The following is an 11,961-nucleotide window of genomic DNA, read 5'->3' on the forward strand; positions in this document are numbered from 1 at the left end:
AAAGAAAATAAGGACCCAAATGAAGAGCACTTGAGAGAAACTACAAGCTCTTCCTACACAGAAAAGCTTCATGCTCTCCGAGACGACACTAATACGAGCTGTGAAAATGAAAATCATTAAGTAGACACTTAAAAGGAAGCGGGAAGCCAACAACATGTGAGCACGTATGACGTACCCAAGAAAGTAAAACAGACAATAATCAGCATCTCTACCGTCTTCAAAGCTCAAATAGGAAATAAAATTTGTTAAAATGTACATGAGAAGTGAGCCCAGTAGAAAAATGGAAATGTAATAACACAAATGCAAACCCAGATAGGAAAACATAAAAATTTCACCCAGAAATGTAATGAAAGACCGAAGGGTCCAAATCTGTGTATAAAGAGAGAATAAATATTAAATCCAAAAAGCAAAACATACCAAATGTGCAGCTATGGCAAAAGAACAGATAGAATATGCGAGAAAAAAAATGGAAGTTAAAGGCTTATTGACAGAACTCACCCGTCAGCAATGGTGGAGCTGTGACGGAGGACTCAAAGCACATTTCTCGCCAAACCCATCATCTACCAGGAATCGAAGAAAGAAATCGACACGCTGCAGAAATGATAGATCGAGAGTGAGAGGGAGAAATACACTTTCGTGGGCTTAATAAATTTTGAGCTTTAATTTGGACCCCTGACCCGAAAGCCCACTAAAATCAAATGTGGGCCTTCCGTTTGGGCCGGGTCATCGATATTTTTTGGAATAGTCCTAATCAAATGTGTTTATACGAATGAACAGATATCAACCGGCAGCATTAATTGCTTATATATATATAGATTGGTAATGTGACGTCGTTTCAGTACATATGTTCAAAAGTTAATTATAACGCAAATAAATATAATTGTAGATTAGGTGATAAGAGTTTGTGTAGTTTGAATTCTTAAACTCTTTTACTATCATGATTAGGAAATAAAGTTCAACTATAGCTTGGATTCTTGAATTCCTTCTCTATATATATTCTAAGATCATAAAACAATATCCCTCATAGTGTTTTGTGAAATTGATTTATTATTAGAAAAAGAAAGATGGAGAACTGGAGACGGATTTCTTCCCTTGTTGGATTGAGTTTGGTGGTTTGCTTCTTCTTCTTGGTTGTAAAGATCCCAGGCCATTATTCCATCAAGATTCTTCCCTTCGATTTATGCCCAACCTTGTTTCCCATTCTTTTCCATATATATATATATATATATATATATATATATATATATATATATATATTGGTTCTGTTGCCTTCTTAATTTTCATATAATCGTAAGATAAGAATTTTTAAAATTCTAATAATTCAAAACCACACGTTCTCTCTCATGCATGCATACATACAGTACTACAAAGTACAATGCAGGAAAATATATTATTGAGTTTTTATATATTTTTGTTTTTTATATACAATGCAGAAAAATTCTATCGGACGTCAAAGACCAAGAATTTAGTGATGTTAAGCTGCTTACCCGCCACCGTCAGGTAAATGCATTAATGGCTCCCACATTATATATATATATTGGACATTTTATGGGAAGGGCCAGCCAATTTTTTTTTTTTTTTTTCCGGTTCTTTAGAATTTTTTTATTAAAAAAAATATTTTTTTGTTATTTTTTATGAACTAAAGACTATCATATGGGCCAAAAAATTTATTAGCCCTATCCAGAATTTTTTATTGGATAGGGCTAAAAAATTTTAAAATAGGGTTAAAAATTTTGTTGGGAAGCCGAATGACTAAAATTAAAACTTTATTTTTTTTCTTTTTTTACTTATAAAATTTTTTTTCCTTATTTTTTTGGGGGCCATGCTCCTCCCTCCGACACTGTATACATGTGATTTGAATAATTTCACATGCAAACATATTCCTTAAATTAAAGAATTTGATCATTTAAATCATCTAAATTCAAGAATTTCTATCTGTAAATTTATTTTTATAAAAGCAATAGAATTTACATTTTTTTTTTTTCTCTCAATCCTAAAATGTTATTATAAATATCTCTAAACATTAATTACATTCTCAGGTAGTGGTGGATAATGGCATTGTGCGTGTCACATTGTCGAGACCGGACGGTGATGTGTTGCAAATAGAGTATAATGGTATCACTAATTTACTTGAGGATCATAATAAAAGAGAAAATAGGGGGTACGTATATATATCACTTGCTTTTAAATTTGATCACTTAATTAAATATTCTTGCTTTCAGATTTTTCCATCTTATATATTATTCTTTCTTCTATCTAGTTATTGGGATGTAGCTTGGAATCAGCCAGATCAAGGTCCTAAGGGTTCAATTGAGAGGTAAATCAATTATCTAATATTTTACGATCATTTATTATACCAACTGCACATTATAATTAAATTAATGTAAACTATTTTAAGTAGTTGACGTATAAAGCTACTTAAAACACGCCACATCACGTTAGCCAATGTAAGATGAGTGAGATAAATGGGTTCATTAATTACTCGCTTGAATTTGTAGGATTTACATAAAAAATAAAAATAAAAATGCATTTTTCCCATGCTAATAAGATATGTATATGAATATTTGCAGAATAGCAGGAACAAAATTTAGGATTATAACCGAGAACAAGGACCAAGTAGAACTTTCATTTACTCAGACATGGAATGTTTTGTCCCATGAAAAAGGACGTGTTCCCTTAAATGTAGACAAAAGGTACATGTGCAATTAAGCCTTTTCCTTTCATCAATTTTGGAACTAATCAATGAGTGGTAATTCTAATATAGTATTACATATATATTTTAACTTTGTAGGTACATATTTCGCCGCGGCACTTCGGGATATTATGCATACTCAATATTTGAGCGCCTTAAAGGATGGCCGAAGGTAGATTTGGGTTATATTAGGGCTGCTTACAAGCTCAAAAAGGACAAGTGAGTAAATAAAAGATGTTCATTTCATTTTATACAAAATAAATTGAATGTCAAAAGGCAAATAATTATAATCATTACATTTGAAAATGAATGGTCAGGTTTCAATACATGGCACTATCAGACGATAAGCTAAGGATCATGCCAACGCAGAAGGACCGAGAAATGAGTCACACCCTAGCCTACCCAGAGGCAGTTCTTTTGACGAATGCAACCAATCCTACACTTAGAGGAGAGGTGGATGACAAGTATCAGTACTCGTCGGATGTGAAAGACACCAAAGTTCATGGGTGGATATCCCTTGAACCACCTGTTGGGTTCTGGATCATAACACCCAGTGAAGAGTTTCGTTCAGGTGGGCCCACCAAGCAAGAACTCACCTCTCATGTCGGCCCCACTGCCCTCTGTGTAAGTCCACCTATCCATACACTACTAATTCAATTACTTATTTTCACTACCACATCGTCAAATTATATGATAGTTATATAATAATCTACTAAATGTGATTACTTTTTGAGATGACAAGTGGAGATGACGAATGGTGGGATAATGTTTAAAAGGAAAACGCTTAACTAAATATTTTAGTATAATTTTTAAACAAATTCACATCACATTTCGTATGAGTATCACGTGACATAAAATGAATAAAAAAAAATTAGGTACTAAAATTTAATAGATACATTTAATTGTTGAGTAGCTGATATAGTAAATAACTAAATATCACGTAAATTGTCACGTCAATTTATAATGGAATATATATATATATAATGTACTTGTGTTAAATATTGTAATACTCTTAACAACATTCAAAATTAAGCATAAACTCTATTCGTAGTAAAAATAGTTAGGCATTCATAATTTTTTTTCGTTTATAATTAATATGATAGTCAACTTTCTAATTCAGTTATTCATATTCAGGTGTTTATGAGCGCACACTATTCGGGAATGGACCTTGAGATAAAATTCCAGGATGGAGAGCCGTGGAAAAAGGTCTTTGGACCTATATTCATTTATATGAACTCAGTTTCTCATCAAAATGATTACCAAAAGCTTTGGGTAGACGCTAAGGAGAAGGTATATTTAAATTGAAGCACTCTTTTCTCTGAATCTTAACTAAATCTTGAATTAACTCACAATTGATTTTTATTTAGATGTTGCTTGAGGTTGATAGCTGGCCATATAATTTCACTGAGTCAAGAGATTTCCCTTCTGTTGATCAACGTGGAACTGTTGCGGGTCAACTGCTAGTTAGTGACCAGTATGTCCCTTCTCTACTTGCACATAATTTTTTTTTCGACGGGTTAAATTTGGGTTCAATTCTAGTTAAATCTAGATTCTTTGGGACTGAAACACTTGTTCAAAATAAAAGGGCCACGTGTCTTGTCACAAAACACAAGAAACATGTGTTCCAATACCAATAATTTCAATTCCAGCTAAAATCAAACATGAGTTAAATCTTTTTTATACATAAGATGATTTTAATTATCTTGCTTTTTCAGGTATATCAATAAGAGCTTAATTTTGGGGCGATCTGCTTATGTTGGTTTGGCAGCTCCTGGAGAGGTAGGGTCATGGCAAAGAGAAAGCAAGGTATTTTTCTCCTACATAATTTCACTTTCAATTAATTATGAATGTTGATCAAGCACTAATTAGCTATAAATTTTGTTTCTTTGTTTATTTCTTTTAGGGGTATCAATTCTGGACCCAAGCTGACGATGAAGGACATTTCGTGATTAAAAATGTCCGACCCGGGGACTATAATTTGTATGCATGGGTCCCTGGTGTTATTGGGGATTACAAAAATGACACCAAGATTGCTATTAAACCAGGTAAGCATATAAATGAGCATGTGTTATATATTGTTTACTTAAAGACCAAAGCATAACCCAAGAGACTAGTCAACTTTTTTTTAACATAAGAAAATGAGTCCATAATATTATAGTAAAATTTTAAGGATAATATAGCTTTTACTACAAATTCTTTTCAAACTGAATTAATAGTTCATACATCATTAAATGGTTAAGCAAAAAATATGTGTTGTCACCTTAATTTGAAAAGAGATTGTCGTAAAATACTTAGAATCTCAAACATTGTTCAAGTGCTGAACTAATGACTGAATTTTATTGTCACGTCATTAAGTTGTATGATAGTAATAAAATAGTCTATTAAATAAAGTTGCTTTATTTGGGTGGGTCGCATCGTTAAATCACATGTGGCATATGTTTCATACTTTAAATATTGTCATAAAATATCTTACCCCCTATACTAACTAATTTGACTTAATCAAGAGAGAAGTGTACTAGCTTTCCATGCAACTCGGTGACTGATATAGACTTATTGACATCCAATGCAGGTTTGCAAGTCAACTTGGGAGCCCTTGTGTATGAGCCTCCAAGACATGGTCCAACCCTATGGGAAATTGGCATCCCTGATCGCACCGCTGCAGAGTTCTATGTACCAGACCCATATCCAACGCTCACTAACCGACTGTACAACCACTCTGAGAAGTTAGTCACATGCACTAACATCACAAATTGTTGCTGCAATCTTTATTAAATTTTATTGCTTAGTTTTGAATAATTTATATTTGCAGGTTCAGACAGTATGGTTTGTGGGATCGATATACAGATTTATATCATGACCAAGATCTCGTCTACACCATTAATGTTAGCGATTATCGTAAAGATTGGTTCTTTGCTCATGTTAACAGGTATATATATTTGTTTCACCTTTCTTAACATGCTTCTTTTTTTTTTTTTTAATGAAGTGTAAATCCTTCAAGGTATAGGCATTTTTGTTGAGTAAACCTTGGATACATGACACCACCCACAAGAACCATATATCGATTGAGTGAGGACTCGAACATTCGATCTTGTGATATTAACAAAAACGAGTCGACCATTAAGCTAACCCTGGTGGGCATGCCCTTCTTTATTTTCTTTATCATAATTCTCGGTTCTAATAATGCATTACAGGAATATAAATAATGGGACATGTGAATCAGCAACGTGGCAGATCAGATTTGAACTTGTTAATGTGAACAAGAACAGAAATTATACATTCCAATTGGCCTTGGCATCAGCCCATTATGCGGTAGTACAGGTACAAAACATCAATCTCGATCTCGTACAATAAGTTTTCCTTTTGCACTATAATATATAGGGCAATCTATGTGAAAGTTATAGGGAATAGGCTCTACTTCCTCTGATAGGTGTTTGAACTATTTGAACAATTGTCCAAACAGATCAGGTTTGTTCCTACTTTCATGCGAGGCTATCATTGCTTTGGATCCGATAGCTTTACTAAGTCCATCAAATGAAATAACTTTTTTTTTTTTTTTTTTAATTATTATTATTTTGGTTAATATTTTGCTTATGATTTGATGATTGGATTGTAAGGTTCGATTCAACGACGCACGCGCCAGACCGGCTCACTTTTCAACAGGATATATAGGAATGGACAATGCCATCGCAAGGCATGGAATCCATGGGTTGTATTGGCTCTACAGCATTGATGTAAAAGGCAATCTACTCCAAGAAGGAAACAACACAATCTATCTTAGACAGGCAAAAAGTGAAAACTATTTTCAAGGAGTCATGTACGACTACCTTCGTCTAGAAGGGCCTTCAGAAGCCTGATCATTAATTTAGAAGATTCTAGATCTTGTTTCCCCACTTGGGAACATATAGTCACATATGGTTGTCACGTACAATTGTATGTAGCTATAAGAACAAATTTATTTACTCTGTTTTAAGGCTAATTTAGCATCAACCTTAATTTCTAAGTTCAAAAATGAAATGAAATTTTTGTCGTTATACATGTATTCCACCTGACTTCAGGTATGTCGCCCTCCATCTTTTACATCGTTTAAATACCTAATTTCTTTACCCTTTGTAACGAAATCATAAGAAACTGTGTGATGCGGTACAAGACAATTTTATTGGGTCATGTAATTTCACTTGAGTTTTTTTCTTTTTTTAATGGGCTTGGCCCAAAGACAATTAAAGAAATGTACATGTAGTAGGCCTAATATAAAATATCTACTAGATATATGTATGGATAAGAATTTTAGGGAATCCTAATCCACCTAAAAGAATAAATGATGGGAGATATTTCAAAAAAAAAAATTAATAAAATTTTGGCAGTAGACAAAGGACTGCTTATCACTTTGTACATATACTCTCAAAACATTTAACTCAAAAACTTAAAAAAAAAAAAAAAAAAAAAAAAAAAAAAAAATTGTAAAATTATGTATTATTATCCTAACAATTATGAGCCCATTGATCACATTTTGTAAAATGGATTTCAGGAAAATTCTTTCAACCAATCTCTAAAAAAAATTCGCTTGCTTTTTAATAGCAATAACTAAAAAATAAAAATAAAAATTACAAATTCTTCTCATATGCTCAAGAAAAATATGACATTTTTAGATACTGGTTTGAGAAATACCTACGATCCAGTTTGTAAGAAATTTATATCCTTTGTAAAATAACCTACAAATTATAGAGGACGGTAATGTCCAATTCAACATTCCAAAATAAAATTTCATAAGTGTCATAATCACACAAAATAATTTAACAAGAAATCAGGAGCTTAATTGTGCATGTGAACTTTGACATTCCAAAATACATTGCATCTTAAGGTAAATGACACATTCTATGTCATCACCTAATTATTATTATTATCATCACCTAATTTAACCAAGTCTTAGGATTAGTTAAAAAATGATGATATTCCAACACCTTCTTTATTGCCTACCAAGTTTTAATTTATGAAATCGAATGTGTTACGGCTTTGTGGCCGAGTCATGGGGAGCAACCTATAGGATGGATTAAAATGTCTTTGTACTATGTATGAATATAATATTAACTCATTGAATATTGGTAGATGAAGAGAACCGCCAAAATAAAAAGGTTTATCATCGGATCAGTATTGATAGAGTGGATCGTCGTAGACGTTGGTTGCGGAGCGTAATGATATATTACGATCCTTAAATGTCACATACGGGTTAAGCATGAATTCTACCTCAAGTTTATATGAATCCACGGTCACAAAATCTATAGATTGATTTTATTTTATCTTGATGAGTTGCTACAGACCCCTTTTCATGGCTGCATCTCCTTTGACCATTAGCTAGGCATGTAAGTAGAGTAGGCTTCCTTTTAAGCTTTGTTTAGAATTCATTCATCCCTGTATTTAAGGGAGGGGAATTGACGATGCTTCAGCAATCACATGCACCTCCGTTCCCTTTACATAATTGCAAGGTATTTTACTCCCTAATGTATTAGAAAAAAGACTACTATCACCAATGGGGGCATGCATTTTTGTGGGTTTTGAGGACATGTAACCCCACATATTAATGAAGTATGAACAACCTTGTCTGTCGTTGTTAATTTGTTAGACAAAGAGAATCAATTCTTTAGGTTGCCGTTGATGCAAGTTACTTAGTAGAATTCTTTTATTGCATATTGTTGCCACTTAACAACAATTCTACTTTGAAAAATTGGGATTAAGATTCCCTACAATTTCAAATAAATTGTAGATTCTTACATTACAAAATTTAGGTTATTTCTTAGTATCAAAATGCTCGAAAAATATCACATATTAAAAATGTTACATGTTATTAAGACGGTCAGAAAGAATTTTCCTCTCAAAAAGTTTTTTTTTTTTTTTTTTCTCACTTTTGCAAAGATGCTTATTTTTCAGAAAACCAAAACACAATTTTTAGCTCAAAGCATTTTTACAACATAGAAAGCAAAGATTTTATAAGAATATACTTAATTATCAATTGTAACGTGTCATTTTTTTAATATGTGACATTTTTCAAACATTTCGAGTCAATAAACGACTTAATTTAAAATTGTTGAGAATTGTAAGAGAAAGCTTGTCAACATAATGCATATATTTTATTGGAAACTTGAATGCATGAAGAAACATAGGAGAGTCAAAGATTCTTAAATGGAAGATGTGTACTCTAAAAGAGAAGAAACTTTTAATGGCATCACATGCTTGCTTTTGCCACCCATAATTCATTTTTTACAGTTGGTTTTGACTATCATCATTATTTTCCCCCACTTTATTTTTAATTGTCTAAATGTTAATCTTTGTTTGGTCAAAAGGGTTTTCTTTAAAATGGTATCTAATATCACCACCACTTTGAAGGCAAAGCGTGTGGAGATGATTTACATGTTTTTATTTCCAGAAAGTATTTTAATTTATTAGAAGTCTTGTGTATTACGTTTCTTCCTTGAGTAATATGAATTATTATTGAGCAAATAGTCCTATAATGACAAAATATATTGCCTTTAGAGCAGAAAGAAAGGCATGTATTTAACACATTATAATACATTTATCATTGAAAAGTAAATTATAAAACAATGTGCTCAATAATTTATATACACATCATTAAAATTGTACTTTATGTTATTATGTACAGTAGGTGAAGAAGTTATTATTCATTTACAAGCAATATGAATGGCTATGATAGGCATTATGCTGCTTTTTATGTAATAAATTTATAAGGTTTCGAACTCCAAGATTTTTTTCTGTTCAAATGAATTGGACAGTATCCAGTCCTTTATATCACAAAGACAAAATTATCCTTTATATTTTTTGACAATTTTATCCTTATGATATAAAAAACCGGATCTTCTCCGATTCATTTTGAACCGAAAATGATCCTTTTGCATTGCTTTCATCTTAAGAAAGAAAAATAAAATTCATGGTATCTAGGCATTATAAAATTGATCCGTTGAAGAAAGGTGGCAGAGGAAACAAAACTCCTAAGACGAGAGAGAGAGAGGAAGCAGATATTGACAAAACCTGCGTCATAACTGCTTTGAGTATTAACAAATAGTTGGTGTTCTGATCCCAATGAATGTCTTACCAATGTGTCGACACAAACATGAAACACCTCATAAATATGTTATAAAACTGTTTAGTTTATGATCTAAAGGTTGTTAAATCTTGTTGTGTCACTGTTATAAGATGTTTGTGAAATGTTTGTGTGTTATATAGCATTATTTTTTTAAAAGAAATGTTTCTTTACATTTTGGCGTTCATCTCGTGTACGTTTCCGCTAAATTGGCATGTTATGTACACCCTTAATTAAAACTTATTAAAAAAAAATGATGGATGAAACATGCCTACTTAGCAAAGAAGTAAACTAAATGGACGTCGAGAATACAAAAAAAATATTTATCATTTTCTTAATATGTACACATGAATAGTATCCTAAAAAAAGCAAAGGGGGGCAACATAGTTATCATTATAAAGTAGAAAATGATGGAGAGGGAATTATGTAAACATGCAAACCACTATCGTCCACAAAGCAAATACTAAAGAAGATTCTCTCAACCACCCCCCCTTAACTTCGCATTAGTTTTTCTTTATAAGAGGTTCCTCTACTGTTAGCAGACTCACTCACCACATGTCCTCAACAACATCAGCAATAAAAACAAAAAAAATGCAGAAGCAACACACCCATTTGCTCTTCATTCTTTGCTTTTGTTTTTCTGCAGTGGCAGCTCTTTCATGGAGCCAAGACAAGCAGTTCAATCAGGCTAAGAACTATGAGGGCTCCTCCGATCTAGTGGACCTTCAGTACCACATGGGTCCTGTCCTTGCATCTCCTATAAACCTTTATATAATCTGGTATGGAAATTGGAACCCAACTCACCAATCCATTATAAGAGATTTCCTCTACTCCTTTTCTTCTTCCTCCTCCTCCTCCTCTTCCTATCCGTCTGTCGCCGATTGGTGGCGGACGGTCCGGCTCTACACCGACCAAACGGAATCGAATATCACAGGGAACATCGTCCTCTCCGGCGAGCACTACGACACTAAATACTCCCACGGTGCGTATCTCAGCCGTTTAGCAATCCAATCCGTCATCAAAAGTGCAGTCACTTCATATCCAAGGGCTCTACCTCTCAACCCTCACAATGGCCTCTACTTAGTCCTGACCTCTTCGGATGTTCGAGTTCAAGACTTTTGCCGGGCGGTCTGCGGCTTCCACTACTTCACCTTCCCGACCATCGTTGGTGTCACCGTGCCGTACGCGTGGGTTGGTTACAGCGGAAAGCAATGTCCGGGCATCTGTGCCTACCCTTTTGCGTGGCCTGAGAATTCAGGAAGGCCGTCACCAGGCACAAATGAAGGCAACAAGATTATGGCTGCACCTAATGGGGATGTGGGTGCTGATGGGATGATCAGTGTGATTGCTCATGAGCTCGCGGAGGTGACGAGTAATCCGCTGGTGAATGCGTGGTATGCCGGCGATGATCCGACCGCACCGACCGAAATAGCAGACTTGTGTGTGGGTGTTTATGGCAGTGGAGGGGGTGGTGGATATGTGGGGAAAGTGTACAGGGACTCTTGGGGATCTGGGTATAATGTGAATGGAGTGAAGGGAAGAAGGTTTCTGGTGCAATGGGTATGGAATCCTGTGAAAAGGAGATGCTTTGGCCCCAATGCCGTGGACTAAAGACTCTGTTCAATGTATATAATTTCAAAAGATTTCTTTCTTCCACAACCTCTTGCTTTTGATGTATTATCTCAGAAAGGGCTGGAGCCTGGAGGGAAAGAATATGGGAATCAAATGGACAAAGGCTGACACGTGCTAAAGGTGATGAGCAGCTTGCTGCATGTGGAAGTAAATATGGTGCTTTTAATAGAGCTGATTGCTTTCTATATATACTTGTATCTCTACTTCTGTGTATGCAACGAAGGATCTGGAAAACAGTTTATGTTTTGCAAATATTTAGTGTTGTACAACACACGCATGAATAAACGAAATATAGCTTTTAGTATACAAAGTTGTCTAAACAGTACACAAAAGAAGTTCACTGTGAAAGTTAATTCAATAGAGCTGGATCATAAATTTTACCTGTGAAAAATATTGTGAAAGAAAGAACCATTTCTCTCAAAATACTAAATAATTACTCTTGGATGTCACACCAATCCATTTCTCAATGTTTTACGTGGCTAAAGAGATAAGCATTAGGTGAATAAGATGATTATCTCATTAGTATTTTTATTATTCTTAATATTTT

General features: G+C 33.9%; 2 protein-coding genes across 2 annotated transcripts; both read left to right on the forward strand.

The window, feature by feature from the left end:
• The first annotated feature begins 1,064 nt into the window (after positions 1-1,064).
• LOC132169664 (probable rhamnogalacturonate lyase B) lies at positions 1,065-6,546 on the forward strand. Its single transcript, XM_059580660.1, has 15 exons — positions 1,065-1,192; positions 1,434-1,500; positions 2,040-2,161; positions 2,261-2,317; positions 2,571-2,693; positions 2,792-2,911; positions 3,010-3,316; positions 3,827-3,982; positions 4,060-4,166; positions 4,408-4,498; positions 4,596-4,737; positions 5,262-5,415; positions 5,502-5,618; positions 5,884-6,010; positions 6,307-6,546. Exons 1-15 carry the CDS (start codon positions 1,065-1,067, stop codon positions 6,544-6,546), a joined length of 2,058 nt encoding a protein of 685 aa, XP_059436643.1.
• A 3,779-nt stretch (positions 6,547-10,325) lies between these two features.
• LOC132171886 (protein EXORDIUM-like 7) lies at positions 10,326-11,603 on the forward strand. The gene has a single exon (XM_059583300.1). The coding sequence runs from the start codon at positions 10,338-10,340 to the stop codon at positions 11,391-11,393; it is 1,056 nt and encodes a 351-aa protein (XP_059439283.1). The 5' UTR covers positions 10,326-10,337; the 3' UTR covers positions 11,394-11,603.
• Positions 11,604-11,961: the final 358 nt, after the last annotated feature.

This window comes from Corylus avellana, chromosome ca2, assembly GCF_901000735.1.
Source record: "Corylus avellana chromosome ca2, CavTom2PMs-1.0".
In the NCBI taxonomy this organism is placed as follows: domain Eukaryota; kingdom Viridiplantae; phylum Streptophyta; class Magnoliopsida; order Fagales; family Betulaceae; genus Corylus; species Corylus avellana.